Raw genomic sequence first — 14,812 nt, 5'->3', positions numbered from 1 at the left:
TCTTGAGGGGTCTTTTTGAAGAATTGTTCACTAACTCTGCCAAACTGTTTCTTGTTGTGAAGTGAAATGAGTTCACTGCAAAATACTTTGACTAATATTTTGACTAAAGGTGTTGAATATAGATCTGCTTTTGTCACTCATGTCACTCTTTGGGATTAGTGCTTCTCCAGTAGTCCCAAAAGGTTTGTAGCATTCTTTTTGGGACACCCCTTGTGACGCTCCATCCTTCCTCTTCTGCACCCGCCTCTATTCTTTTCTTCCGTGTGACTGTAATCTGGCCCAGAGAGAACAAGGATGAGGATAAGTGAGGGAGTGAGTAGGCGGAACTGTCACCAGTGTTTATGTTTGATCCGTACGGAACATCCACACAAGTCGTGGTGACGTAATCGACCTGAAATGACAACCAGAACCTCAAAGAGTTTTGATTTACTGGAGGAGAGCTGATTTGAAGACTTTGGAATTTGGGGAATACTACGGGTTTTTTTGGTGATGCCATGGGGGGCTCCGTCAGCCAGCACGAGAAGAATCCACCTCGCAAAATCAGCATGTAAGAGCCTTCATTGTCTTGTTGTACGCTTGATGAGGATGCTCAAGAATAGCCGAGTCACCTCGGGAAGGATGCAGTTGATACCCGAGCGTCGACAGATGTGCAGTCTCATCTGATGACTTATTTTTGAGCTTGTCACAAGATAGCAGAGGAACAAACCGGGCTGACGGTCATGCTTTCTGCATTAACACACCTTGTGATTGCTTCTCTTTTCAATGAGCATTTTTAAAAGCAGCCATTGATGATAAAATATGCATCGATTCAGATCTTCATTCCTGACTGTTAATCATACATGTTTTTGTTTATTTATGCGTGTATGATTGATTCCGCTGGTTTTAAAGCACTGAGGTCAAAACAGCACTAATACTGTTTGTCTTTTATCCTTCATAACGATTCTAATGAGTCCTTCTGCTTTATTGCAGCACAGCTAATCCCAGCAATGCTTTTATCTATAAAAATAAATTTTAAAAAAACGCGACTCACGATTCTGTCACATGTATCACGCACATTCGGTGTGTTAGTGATGGAGAGGGTAATTGCATTGCCTAAAACATTTTCTTTCACCAAAACGAAATGCACATGAATGAGATATAAAAGTGAAATTAAAGACTTTATGGTAATGTTCTTTGATGATATTACAGTAGAGGATTTTTCCATTTTAGTGTTGTCAAATATGTGGGGAAAATGTCCTCCAGAAATGGATTCTTAATTGAGCTAAATTTAGAATCCTACTAGATGAAGTGTAAAATCTTTCAAGTGCAACAGCAGAGAAGGAAGGGTTGCTTGACTTGCGGGTGAATGCATGGCTGCACAGTCTGCATGATGCACTACAGTCTGGCAATTGTGTAGTCTGTTGTAGTCACCGACAAAAGCTCAGTGGTGTCTTTTTGCTCTGGAGCCCCCTTTTATAGCAGTTTGTGACATCACTCAGCTTTCTACAGTGCCTCTGAACTACACAAAATGGTTTTCATAGGAAGTAATAAGTCTTGTGGTACTTTTAATTTCCTCAGTATAAATTAGGTTTCTTGAAAGTTAATTTTGTATGGCTGTAAGCATGTAACCAAAGGCGGCGCTACATATTCTCGAGCCATCCAGCTGGTTGACCTGAAGGTGGCGCTAGATGAAAGCTGGATCCACCTTTTCAGTTTGGCTGTGTGGGTGAGAAGATAGATGGCTGACATTTGCAAAGATTTGCCTATTCTCTGTGCACAGAAACATGCGAGCACCAAAGTAATGATCTAATCCAGAATAGCATCTCCACAATGACTAATCCATCAGTCATTCATTGCTTCTTTAGCTCAGAATAAGCACACATGTCAGTCACAGTGTGATGGATGATTAAGGGTGGGCATTCTTGCTGGATTACACTGTACACGTGACTTACTGGATGGTATATGCACAGTTCCTGTGACGCTGCTGAGTGAGAATACGCATGAGTGCTGCCCCCCCCCCCCCATGAGCTATTTGTGGTCTTACGGTATTACATAAGAGCCATTCTGCTGCCTCCCTACGTTTATTGCATTTATTTTTTTAGTTTAGAGAGAGGAAGCAGGACAACTCATGCTTTATGGTGTGTGTTTTATGCTAACAAAGCACATCCATCTGACATTGATGGTATTTTGTCATCTTTGCCCTCTCCTCATGACAGATTTGTCTTCTCAGATGTTGTCACTGACAGTAAATTTAGTATTTGCCTCACTTTCAGAGGTAAAATAATACTAATCCATACAATCCCATTTTTTGCAGACCCATCACAAACAGAGCAAGGCCCTTTTCTGTTTTCACCAAATTTCATGTGCCAACCTACCTCATCATCTTCTTTTTGAATATTTTGTCTCATATGTATGATGTTAAACGTAATGCAATGGTTGTTCCTGTTCACATTGTTAATTATTTTAGCCTGTCTCTTTGGTGTTACTTTCGGTGTGTGCGTGCATGTGTGCAAGTGTTTTTGGCTGAGTGTGATGCAATAACAATAATAATAATAATAAAATCCACACCAGCCATGAGTGATTTTTTTTGTCAGTGTTGTGCACTGATATTGTTAAATGTAGGTTTGCTTTATTGACATGTTTGCTGTCTGCCCTCGATGTGAACAATGGATCCTCTGTGGCTGTGTTCACACATCAGTGAAGGAAAAAAAAAGGGACTTCATTAGCGGTTCGGACAGACCCCACTAGGGAAAGTTAGAGCAGTGTGGACCATGCAAATAATGCTAAAGCAAATATGTTTTACTATTTTTGAATTGTTGAAAACAATGTGAACATATACAAATGAGCAATGGCACAGAATATGCAATATTTTACTTGTGGTCTGAGGGTAGTATGGGTTTCGCTACCATGACGACCAGAGATTGAACAATGTAAGCCAGCGGGTGGCATTTTTTTTGCCGCTCAAATTTTTGTCCCAAATCTAAATTGCAAGAACTCATGAGCTTTTGACTTAAGCACTCCATTGTGTGTCCTCAGATTGTTTACCGAACTTTATTGCATCACGGCATACATCTTACATTGAAAAATATTTCTGCACACCACACAACTAAAGTATGACGAAAAAAGTATCTAAACTGAAATAATGAAACCGGGAATCACCCTTGTGAGCACCTACTATGGGAATGACATCAGAGAAATCCTCCTGGATGTCATGACATCACCATATCATCATTGCTTTTCTGTTTATGATTTCACTTCTGATCTGCTTGTAGAAAAAGTCCAACTTTTTACTTTTAAAGCTTTTCCAGCTACATTACACTTACTGTTTTCATGCAATAAAAGGCCTCAGTGATTTTTTTTTTTTTTTTTAACACTCCCACACACTGCCTCGTTTCCTTGAGGCCAGATAAATAAAAAAGAGAACTTGTTTCATGGTAGCTTGTGAGTGCAGTGGTATGCTATCGCATAAAAGATGTAAGCAGCCACATAGGCACACTAAAGTCTCATAAATTTAGATTTTACGTCTTTTGCATCCTGTTTGGTCGTCTGTTTGGAAGTAACTTGAGTTGGTCGTCTCGTGGCCTCATAAAACAGTAAGCTTTGCCTCTCGTCCTTCACAAGGAGGGGAGGAGGCTCCACAAGGAAGGGAGAGGCTGACTCCTGAGGAAGTCATGCAACCATGAGGGCGCAGCAGAGCAAGCTGCGTCTGTTTGACCAGCTGATCGTTCCTCCCAGTGAGAGGAGGGAAGGCAGGGAGGGGAGGAGTGACCACTGATGCTCCACTAATCTGCATCGGAGAGCAAAAGCAGACGACTGAAACGGCAGCTGCGACGAGGAAAGACACCTTTTTTTCTTCAGGCGATGGGCAGAACTCAAAGGAAGTGGTACATTGTGGAGAAAGCGTCAACGGCAGTTTATTTTTAGAAGCCTGCTTGTTTGAAAGAGGAAGACAAACTAATCGAGGAGAAAGAGGAACCCCAGAGGAAGTAACAGCAGCAGTGTTTTTTTTTTTCTTTTTTGTTTACTCACAACCCTGTGCAGAGATGTCCTGGTTGTCTCCTGTTCAGTGGGCCAAATGGACATGGTCAGCAGTGACGGGGGTCTCAGGAGATGACAACGATGACAAGTAAGAGGCTCACACTTGCAGTTGGGATGAAATATAATACATATTGAGGCAGATGAGCTACAGGTGGACTACAAATATTTGGTTTTTTGGTGGTAATGAGTTACCCTGACAGGTGGACACAGAAGGTCCAAATGTACAAGTGGTCTAAAAGTAGATTCCTTGCATTTTTTTTATCCTCTTCAGCTTTATGTGACTACTAGTACTTCTGTTATTATATGAGGAAAACGAGAGGCAATCAGTTTGGTTGCAGAAAGTTGGGGGATGGTTGAGGGGGAGCCACAGTTTCCAATCCTTGAGGGTTTTTTTTCCATCCACTTCCAGTTTCTAGGTAACCATTTAACATTGCAATCATTGGGGCCATCTCTGGGATGGGCTCCAATGTGAATGCGTGTGTGTGTGCGTGTGTGAGAGGGAGGCTGGTGGGTTACATGTGGATGGTGCAAGCTTGTATCAGAAGGGGCGCGGTTGGGTTTTGGCTCTGACAGCTCTCTTCCGAGTTCTGTTTTTCATTAGAGTGCGGGTGTTTTGATGTACTACTTACGTTCATGCATGGGCACACTTGCACTTTCCCACATCAACTCTTTCACTCCCACCACTGTTGAGGAAATTAATTCGGCCTCGCTGTCGAGGCAGCCAAAAGACTGCAAGTGTTTCGTGTGTGCGTGAATGTGGGGCAAAGGATGCAGGTGGTCTGCTCGGACGCTTTGCTTTACTTCCTCACCTCCCCCTCACTTCCCTTGAAATGAAATCATCTTGTTTAGTTGATGCCCTTTTTTATTGTTTCTTGGTATTCCATGAAGACCCTGAAAGCCATGACCTAACACTGTTAATACACTTAGCATAAAAAATGAAAATTCTCTGGATATTTGTTGTTTGTGTGAGTTTCTTTATGTAACATTATGTAAGTAGAAAAGACTAATGATATATATATATATTTTTTTAGCTTTTGTGTTTTCTAGTTACTTTCTAATAAATAGACTAAGAAATAAGCAATATTGTCATAATGGCTTTGCTAAAAAAAATCTATGGGCTTCTGCACAGTTCTGTGATGAATAAGCCATTTGTTCCTTTTTATATCACGACCAACACGGCACAGCAGATAAAAGCACATTTATTTCTCCGTATAGTTCAGACTCGGAAGGAAGCTACGAGACCCCAGAGGCAGAGTCTCCAGGTGTGGTGAAACTGCTGAGTCAACTGGACAACTCCACACTCACAGGTAATTATTTTAGCTGCTGCCCTTATAGTGCATCACAGCTCTACATTGTTTCATCCAAATGGCACTTTTATTTTTCAAGTTGCTATTCCCCTCAATGTTTTGAGATTATGCAACTCCGTCTGATTGCTACTTACAGAGCAGCTAATGAATAAACATTTGATTATGTAAAAGGGTGACATCACTTTTTCCCTGACTCCATTAGAAATTTCTGCAACTGTAGAGAGTATCATGCATCAATAAAGATTTTTTTTCCTTAGGAGATATTAAGCGTACAAAATACAAATATATTTTCATAATATTAAATACGTTTAAAAAAAATCTACACGTGTTCATGAGCATTTTGATTATTTATACTGACTGAGTCAATATGAATGTTCTGATTCTGTCCGTGCCTCATTTTCTTATCTCCTCCTTCAATTAGCTTAGAAAGGGCATTCAAGGCCAATGTTGACATTGTTGCTAGGCCTCCTGGTGCCGTGAACTCTGTCTGACTGGGTGGGGCTCCTCTTCAGCTGTTCCCTCTCAAAAGGGCGTGAGTGCCCGAGAGAGCCCCGATTCTGGGCTCCATATCAAGTCGCACATTAATGGCACCGTCTGCTGTGATATGCTGTTATTCTTTCACGACAGGTTGTTTTATTCTTAAATATAGTGTATACTGCACCATACACTTACTTCTCTGTGTGGGTGTGAGGGAGGGGGGGGAGGGAGTATTTTTACTCGCATTCTGTTTTCCGCACTTGAGAAATATGACTCAACTCAGATGGTTCTGCTGTGGTCGTTAGCTTGCTGTTAACAGGATGTGAAGGCTCTCCGAGAGCGAGCCTGCAGCCATTTTAAGTGTTCTAACAGGAGAAAGAAGGAAGGGTCACCACTTAAGGGTGAAATGCCTGGATGACAAATAAAAACATTATAGTCGGTGGAGAAGTTTGTGATTTTCTAATCACTGACCATAACCTAACAAATAATATTCCCCCCAAAAATTATAAAAATTGTAATGCTCAAAAAGCGTTATTGTTTAGATATATAGCAATATGACATGTTTCCTAAATATTGTAAACAGCTCTCGTACTGTTTTCTCTCTCTTTGTTATAGACAAATTTGTCGACAAGAATTTTAGCCAGGATGCGGTTGACGCTCTAAACAACCTGACTGGCTCGTCCCCCAACAACAACAGCTTTGGTCTGAACCAGAACCTCAATCTGACTTTGACACCGAAGACCTCATACCAGTCAAACGCCGCATCGCCAGCGCAACGACCTCCATCTCTACCAGTCCGCTCCCCGCTGAACACGCCGGACCCTTCAGAGGTGGACGATGAGGCGCCTGTCATCTCCAACCTGAGCCCAGACTCAAACTTGAACCCAGGCCATGACCTCCCCATGCATCATGACTTGCTCAATGGCAATGTGAACTCCCATAATGCAAAACCGGCCTGCTACCAGGAGGGAAGTGCTGTCGACATTATCACGTGAGTAAGAAAAATGGAAATGCTCACATTGTACCCATTTCCAGTTACTGTAGACTCCTCCAGCTGGGCTCTGTGACTCACATTTTTCAAGCTGCACAAACACAGCTTTGTCTCGGATGGCTGAAGGGAACAACAGTCAATGCACGTTATTGTGCGCACTGAACCTGAGCCCATCAAAGTGTGTAGTAATTGCTTTTTTTTTGTGTAGCTCTGAATGTTTGTTAGATTCAGCAGCTGATTGGACACTTCATTAGGTACACATGCACACTTGAACAATATCCATCCATCGAACTTCTCATTGCTTGTTCTGTTGGTTTCTGTGAAGCAGGGGCCTCAGCACATAAAAGTATCTGTTACATAACATTCATTCTATTATGTTTTTCATTATACAGTAAGAGTCTTTTTGCACGTGCAATGAGAGAAAAAAAACGTACTTCCTGTATCACTTCTATCCAGAGACCTTATTGCGTATTTCAATTAGCAGAGAACATTGAAATGTCCCATTGAAATGTCCCATTATTGTGACAGAATTAGTGATGTGAAAACGGTCATTTTTCAGAGTGATGTTCACTTGGTGGATGAGCAATTAACACACGCAGGGCGTTGTAATTGGATGACTGGATGTTGTTTTGCTTATTATGGAGTCCAGAGGATAGCGTGTTAATTATATATATTTTTTTGTTACTTGGTTTACATGCATATTTCGCTTACATTTTGTGAAGTTTCGATCATCCAGAGTGAAGAACTACCATCACAGGCCCTGTTTATGCTCATTTGCATACGTCGTAAAGGGTGTGAAGTGGGAGGGGCTTGAAGCTCCCACCATGTGCCGCCAATTGCATATTGATTTAAATGCATGAAAAAAGCAATTTGCATGGATTCCTGCGTGCGCACGCATTCATAAAGCTCTGCAAGTGGCCATGTGCCGTATTTTGAAAGATTAGCCAGTTTTTGTACTGAGGCCCCTGGAGTCTCTAAAAGGCAGACTCCACCCTGGATAGTTACCAGTCAATCACAACACATGCATTCAAGAAAGGGGGCAAACATCCACGTCATATACCATTACTGAGTGGCAACTGAGTGCATGCTGCTGACATGCAAGTCAGGCAAGTGAACTTCTATGCTGTCATAGTAACTACTGACAGAAATTTGGCTTGTGTAGGTGTCTAGTCTTAAGTAGCAATTGCTTATCTTGTGTGGCACAATTTTAGATGCTCCATGTAGAAATCAAACCAAATGCCCTCCTGCAGGATTCCAAAAGACTGAAGCTATCTACACATAAGATGATTTATGCTTATACAAAGTTTTATAATTGTGTGTACATTTTGAAATTATTGACTTAAGTCTTTGGTGGCGTTTCAGTGATCTTGACATTTTGGTGTTTTCCTTTAAATATGTAGATTGTCTCCCTCTTGTGGTTTGACTGTGTAGTGCGTCTGCTAAACAAAAACTTTCCTCCCCATAAAAAGTATCACTAATAACTGTTCGTGATGTACGTGCGTGTATGTATCCAATGCAGAAACAAGATTTAAAAGTCGGAAGTTCAAGTTTGACATGACATTTACACTACACAGCTACACCACAAGAGGGAGACACTCTACAGGTTAAACGAGTGGATAGTTAGTTGGGGAAAAATATTATAGAACAATGTCTTATTGTGTTTTAAAGAGTTGAAGAGAGTATTCTCTTTAATTTCACATTTTATTTTTGATTCACTATTTACTAAACTTGCTTGTGCTTTTGTGACAGGCTTGTCATTCCATATAATATTCAGGAGATGTTTTTTTTTAATCTGACTCTATTAATCCTCGCAACTGAGCATTTTCAGCCGAACACATAACATCTGAGAAATTGCTGGGCCATCCTTTTTGTTTATGTTCACTCTACTTTTCTTGTTGTTCATGTTCAGTAACTCATGCAAAGTGAAGTCAGAGCAGCCGACACAAAAGAACCTCAGTGGCCAGGTGAGGATGGATGTGTTTCGTCGCATCATCGCAAGGACGCTGTATTGATTTTGTATTACTAACGGTTTACTTTTAAGGTTGATCGAGGCGACCATGCCACTGATGAGGAGAAGTTGGCCAGTAGCACATGTGTCAAAGCAGACAAGGACCAAAGCGGTGAGGAAATCAATTATCAGTTATCAGCATTCAGTTGTTCTTCCATCTTTTATTTATCCTCCTATAGACATAATGAGCAGTTGTCCCAATATTTTTGTATTGACACTCAGTTAATGTCACTATTGTCCCAGGACCAGATAGCTCTTGTAGTTTAGTCAACACGCTTCAAAGCAATCTCTTGACCAAATCCAGGGAGAAGGTCATTAGTCCTTCCTGTTACACATACAGCCAACGTAAATGATTAACGGGGGCTACCATGTTGTGCTGCCCCAACATGCTGTTAGTCATGTGACTGTACAGTGGAGTCTGCGCTTATCTGCATGAGAAGACAAACAAGACGTGTCTTGCCATGTAAACATACTTTCTCAGAAGTTAACATGGAAATGAACTCTTTGTTTGGACTAGTAACAAAAACCGGCACTTTTCAAGAAACCTGAATATCGTTTGAACCTATTCCCAGTAAATCATGCCAATAATTTTCACAGTTTGTTATACTTTTCACTTGCAGGGATCTAGTTCTCATATTAAATTATGTCTTTCAGACCACATCTGCCACGATTCATGCACACCGGAAGAGCCAGACAGCTGCACACTGGTGAGAACTGCACTTAATGTATATAATTCAATTATTGCAGAATTTATTAGTAAGTCACATGATCTTAAATGCAAGAGTCTTGCTGCAATACACTCCACAAAGATGGCCACATTTCCACTTATACCTTAAATCTGCAGCACAATGACATGTGTCTCATGGTGGCCACTGAGTTCCTTGGATTATGATTATCATCTGGGAGATTAGGTTGGGCCTTTTTTAATCCCAAGGAAGGGCAAGAGACTGCATGGGGGGGGGGATAAAGGCTGAGAGGTGAGCAAGGTTTGGAAAAAAAAAAGAGCTGTTTTGTTGATAGTAAAAAGTCATTTCTTCAAGTTTCTTTTTGTTGCCCTTTCTCTGACGTATCCAAATAATGGCATTTGAAATCTGTCTTCTCTCTTGGTTCATGATACAGCATATTCTTGTCTTAAACAACTGTTTTTTTTTTGTCCTTCCTCCCTTAGCACAAAGAAGACTCGAGTCAGTGGAAGAACAAATCAGGAGGAAGTGGCATGCAGAAAACGGGAAGCGAGGTCCTGGACTCTATCTGCATCAATGAGAAGGAGAAAGAAGCTGTTCTAACACTCATCAGAGAGGAGGTACCAACTTTTAACATTACAAACAGTAATTGATCACATTCTATTTCTGATCACACCTAATGAGTCTTTTCTTAGATCATCACTAAAGAGACTGAAGTCAACGAATGGAAGAGGAAGTATGACGACAGCAGACAGGAAGTCAATGAGATGAGGTGAAGATGATCACAGAGACAGACAAACCCAGACAGACAGACGATGACTGTGTTTTGTGATTTTACAGAAAGATTGTTGCCGAGTATGAAAAGACAATTGCTCAGATGATTGGTGAGTAGGTCCAAACTGTCTTGACAGTCATTTTTATGAGCTGCTACTAGATTGACTGATCTCAATGATTCCGTCGTCCCTCAGAGGATGCGCAGAGGAACAGCCTGAGCTCCCAGAAGGCTCTGCATGCTGTAACCATGGAGAAAGATGCGGCGCTGACAGACCTAAACTCAGTGGAACGCTCCTTGTCTGACATTTTTCGACGCTATGAGAACCTGAAGAGTACCCTTGATGGCTTTAAGAAAGTAAATGCTCTTGTTTCTCCACCTATCTGTCCATTTTTGTAACTCAAAACATCCAGGAGATTTGTCCTGCAGAAAAAAGCATTTAACAATGCCACAAATTTGTGTCTCAGGAATTTGGTTTCTCGGTTATAGCAATGAGTCATTTGTGCTCACCAGTTTTTGGAAAGTGAGCCGTGATTGGTTGTGGTGTCTCAGGTCCCGCACAGCAGATGAAGAATGGCGTGAGATGGGAAGAACATTAAAAAGTCAAATGTGTCATGGTCGCTTCCTCTGCAGAATGAAGAGGCGCTGAAGAAATGTGCTCAGGAGTATCTGGCCAGAGTCAAGCAGGAGGAACAGAGATACCAGACACTCAAAGTCCATGCAGAGGAGAAGCTCGACAAGTAGGTACCATTAACAACTCTGAGAGGTCACTGCTGAAAAAATGACGACTATTCTTTTTCGCTGTCTGGCCCCGTTTAGGGCCAATGAGGAGATTGCTCAGGTGCGCACAAAGGCGTCCTCCGAGAGCTTGGCGCTGAACGCCAGCCTGAGAAAGGAGCAAATGAAGAACGAGTCACTGGAACAAACCCTGCAGCAGAAGGTAAGCCGGCCCGAACGCTATTTTTCTCTTTGTTAAATGAGCACATTGTCATTCCGTCCCATTTGTGCGACAGAATGAAGAGATTGAGGAGCTCACAAAGATCTGTGACGAGCTCATTGCCAAAATGGGCACCGGTGACTGAGACAAGTCATCCCTGAGCTGAAGCTACCGATGACTTTTCACACGTAGTCGTCTGTTTCGATTGCAATCTGTGGACCCCTCGTGCTTTTGGAAATCCTGCCAGCAAACAATAACAACGATGTGCTTGTGGCTGGACTGAAATTCCCAGCCGCTTAACGGCGTAAATGTCATCCAACTCTCCCTGCATGTCGTCATCAAATTAAGGCAGGCCAAAGTCACTTTTGACTCGTATGCTCAGTAAAACTTAAACAAGGTTTATTTTATGTTAATATTTGATTTATTCTTCAAATAATGGAATCGTGTGGCATCAGATGATCGCCATGGTTGCACAACAAGAGAGATTGAGTCGTTTAGGTGGACTAAAGCGCCTGAATGGCGGAATCCCCTTTTGCTTAAAAGAAATTCTACAACTTCACTACAGCATTAAGATTGCACAGCTTATAATCATAAAAAATAAAAACAGACAATCAATGACTCTCCATGCAGATTATATAAAGATTGACATTGTATTTTCTTTCAAGTAATGTTTATGTTAAAAATCAGAATAGCACCCAGCCAGACATTGGGACTGAAACAGCAAATATTAAATTCCTCTAACAACTGTGGGTGGGGAAGGCCAAGTAGCAGCTGCTTTTTTTTTTTTTTTTAACCCATTCTAATCACATTTCCCATCTGTGAACCATGTGTTTTAGTTCATGCCACGCGTTTCACACTTTTAAAAAGAAATGTGAATGCAATGTGAATCTACAAAAAGCACCTACTACATGAAATGAGATTCATTTAAATAAAAAGACCAACCAGAACTTTACCCAAATAACACAAACCCACCACAAGTAAACGGAAGGAAATATACCACATTGATTTCATTACGTTGCTCCATTATGTCAAATCTTGTGTGGAGATCTTGCAGCCTTTCAATGTACTGATGCACTTTTGCTTAAATAAATAACAGATATCACTTTTCTGTAATGTCAAGCTATTTATTAAGGCATTCCTAGTGACGTTGCATTCTATTGGTCAGGACCTCCATAGACGTTTGAATCTCAAGTTCGTCGGAACATTCACCTTTGAAAACCATCACCCGGTCCACAAAAAGCTAAACTGTGTTGAAGCTTGTTCTGCTAAGTCAATTAGTGCAGTCTTTTGGCTGTGCAGCATAAATTGAGATTAAAGAGATTAGACTGTAATGCTTCTTCGCCAATGTCCGAAGCGTCCAACTTGGACATCCCCCCCGTCGCTCTCGCTGCTTTGTCTCATCCATTCGCTCTCTGGACCCATCGCCTGCTGCCATGAAGGCTCCTTTTGTCCTGCTGCTGGTGCTCTCTCTGGCCAGCCACAGTAAGTTTTGATCACATACTCCAATGTTCTTTAGTGGGCTTGCTAAGAGGTCAAATAAATTAACATTTGTCAAGTTTAGCTCAAGGCTTTTGGATAATATCTTTTTATTGAACAACATGCCGTTTCAGGGGATGCCCCACAAATGCTCGATAGGGTTTAAATCTGTAAACATGCTCGACCAGTTTGTGATCATGTGACAAAGTGAGACTGCATGCTTAGTTTGAAATCAGGTGTTCTTCCCTGTTCTGTCTGCAAAGGCGGTGCCCTCAAATGCCACACATGTGCAGCATCCAGCGAGGATGACTGTAACAAACAAGGCTCCGCCTCCTGCCCGCAGTATGCTGATGCCTGCGCCACCATCACCGGACCCCGTCAGTACAATACACACATACACCTGAAAAGTTAGGCTGAGTTTCTGAGTTATGAATGTCGTACTTAACCATGGTATTTTTCTTGGCTGTATATGGATATACGTATGTTTTTTTTTTTGAGGGGCCCAATCAGATTTCAGCTTACATGTGCAGCCATGTCAGTCTAGTTTGACCAGGAACTTCAGAATAAGTGTGCTGGCCTATGTTGCTTACACTGTTTTGGCAATTAGACTTTTTATTTTAACCAATTAGATCTCAAATTTCACCAGGTAAGTGACCAGTAGTTATCAACACCCATAAACACAGGAAATGTAATGATTGGTATCTGTGGTGAGTATGATGCATCTGCGTCCTCCTTTAGAGAATCTTGAACTAGGAACTTTGTGCGACTTTTCTTACAGACACAGTGCTCAAGTCGTGCACCTACAAGGCTTTTTGTGACAAAGCTCACGGCAGCAACTCTGGAGCCAAGATGGAGTGTTGTTATGGTGACAACTGTAACGGCCCGCACAGGAGCCACAGTCAAGGAGACCAGCACCACAGCGGCGCGGCAGCCCGAACTTGCAGCCCCGTCCTGCTGCTCAGTGCCGTGCTCCTGCGTCTAGCCGTTAGCTACGTGTAAACACTCTGACGCCATTGTTTATTGTATTCGCCTACAGTAATTCTCTTTTATTACATGATCCATCAGTTCAACCCCCAGCTGTTTCTGCAGTGCCCCACTGAGATTTTTACAACCTCTTGAATGTTAGGATGAGCTGCTGCATTCCTCTGGTTAGGCATTTGAAGAGTGTGGTGAATAAAAAAGTTATTTTTAATGGCAGCCTTTCAAGCCTAGTTGGTTCATTGTTACCACCACAAGGTTGTTTTCACTCACAGTTGTTGGGCCCTTTGGATTTTAATTTTGAGCACGCAATAAGATTATGGTGGATTTTTGTAATAGTCTACTACCCCTGCCTTTTGCTGTTGACCAGTTTAGGGTGTTCCTGCCACGGTGAGGACTGTCAGTTTGGAGAATATATCAGATTTCGCATTAATAGTTCCCAAGAAAAACGTTTCATAAACCCAATTCCAAACCAGCTGCAGTCTTGAGTTGATAATAAGTGGATGTTCTTTTTTTCCATAATATTGCTGTCATACTGTGTATAGTGCTTTAATTGTTTTTGTCTTGTGTCAGCTTGTGTAAATAAACAATTTAGTGACAACCATACTTTTCTACACATTTGACTACATAATGCATATTGTGACATTTACAGTTCAACTCCTGATGCAGAAAGGCCTGAGGACAGTGACGTGGACAGTCACAGACATGCAGGAGAGACAATTAAGGTTCTGTGGAAACTTGAAGGATGCAACATCAACTTGAAGTGACAGGATATGAAATCAGCGAGGTGGATCTGTGGCTCCAATCTGGTCATATGATGTGCTGTCACTTCCTCTTAGCGGTGAGCTCTTCGCTAAAGATGAGCCTTAGTCCAACGTAGCACGTAGCCCGCATCAAATGTGTACAAACGAGCAAAGGTGTAATTCGAGAGTGTTTTAACCTCATGACTCAATCTTTCATCATCCCATTGTGTGCTTAGGGATGAAACCTGAAACACACATTTCAAAGTAAACAATACGCAAATTTAATGTATTTTTGACGCAAGTTTCAAAAATTGTCTTTATATATTTATTTATTTATCTTTCAGTGTCTTCATTTTTTGTATTTAAGTTTGACCTATGAAAGTTTACACAATACAGATTTTTTCCATGCATTATAATTTAGAA

At 41.5% G+C, this 14,812-nt stretch overlaps 2 protein-coding genes across 4 annotated transcripts; both read left to right on the top strand.

The window, feature by feature from the left end:
* Positions 1–279: 279 nt before the first annotated feature.
* On the top strand, positions 280–12,294 carry LOC125965856 (transforming acidic coiled-coil-containing protein 1). 2 transcript variants are annotated; one of them, XM_049716716.2, is made up of 13 exons: positions 280–547; positions 5,233–5,324; positions 6,417–6,792; positions 8,702–8,756; positions 8,834–8,912; positions 9,455–9,507; positions 9,969–10,103; positions 10,179–10,255; positions 10,324–10,367; positions 10,452–10,612; positions 10,889–10,995; positions 11,075–11,195; positions 11,269–12,294. In XM_049716716.2, the coding sequence occupies exons 1-13, from the start codon at positions 495–497 to the stop codon at positions 11,335–11,337; spliced, it is 1,422 nt and encodes a 473-aa protein (XP_049572673.1). In that variant the 5' UTR covers positions 280–494; the 3' UTR covers positions 11,338–12,294. The 2 variants fall into 2 exon arrangements, with proteins under 2 accessions (XP_049572673.1, XP_068506406.1); XM_068650305.1 differs by lacking the exon at positions 280–547 and adding an exon at positions 3,618–4,105.
* A 148-nt stretch (positions 12,295–12,442) lies between these two features.
* si:ch211-113d22.2 (uncharacterized) lies at positions 12,443–14,252 on the top strand. Of its 2 annotated transcripts, none has more exons than XM_049716720.1 (3): positions 12,443–12,674; positions 12,932–13,045; positions 13,447–14,252. In XM_049716720.1, exons 1-3 carry the CDS (start codon positions 12,626–12,628, stop codon positions 13,665–13,667), a joined length of 384 nt encoding a protein of 127 aa, XP_049572677.1. In that variant the 5' UTR covers positions 12,443–12,625; the 3' UTR covers positions 13,668–14,252. The 2 variants fall into 2 exon arrangements, with proteins under 2 accessions (XP_049572677.1, XP_049572676.1); XM_049716719.1 differs by having other exon boundaries at positions 12,905–13,045.
* The last annotated feature ends 560 nt before the right edge of the window (positions 14,253–14,812 follow it).

Source organism: Syngnathus scovelli, chromosome 3 (assembly GCF_024217435.2).
Source record: "Syngnathus scovelli strain Florida chromosome 3, RoL_Ssco_1.2, whole genome shotgun sequence".
Classification (NCBI taxonomy): domain Eukaryota; kingdom Metazoa; phylum Chordata; class Actinopteri; order Syngnathiformes; family Syngnathidae; genus Syngnathus; species Syngnathus scovelli.
Note: the sequence above shows the minus strand (reverse complement) of the source record. Positions and strands in the feature narration are given on the sequence as shown.

Coding starts and splice junctions, on each gene's coding strand:
- LOC125965856 (XM_068650305.1), top strand. CDS start 4,023: ATGTCCTGGTTGTCTCCTGTTCAGTGGGCCAAATGGACATGGTCAGCA. Junction 9,508..9,968: donor AGCCAGACAGCTGCACACTG/GTGAGAACTGCA, acceptor TTCCTCCCTTAG/CACAAAGAAGACTCGAGTCA. Junction 11,196..11,268: donor AACAAACCCTGCAGCAGAAG/GTAAGCCGGCCC, acceptor TTTGTGCGACAG/AATGAAGAGATTGAGGAGCT.
- si:ch211-113d22.2 (XM_049716719.1), top strand. CDS start 12,626: ATGAAGGCTCCTTTTGTCCTGCTGCTGGTGCTCTCTCTGGCCAGCCAC. Junction 12,675..12,904: donor GCTCTCTCTGGCCAGCCACA/GTAAGTTTTGAT, acceptor GTTTGAAATCAG/GTGTTCTTCCCTGTTCTGTC. Junction 13,046..13,446: donor CGCCACCATCACCGGACCCC/GTCAGTACAATA, acceptor CTTTTCTTACAG/ACACAGTGCTCAAGTCGTGC.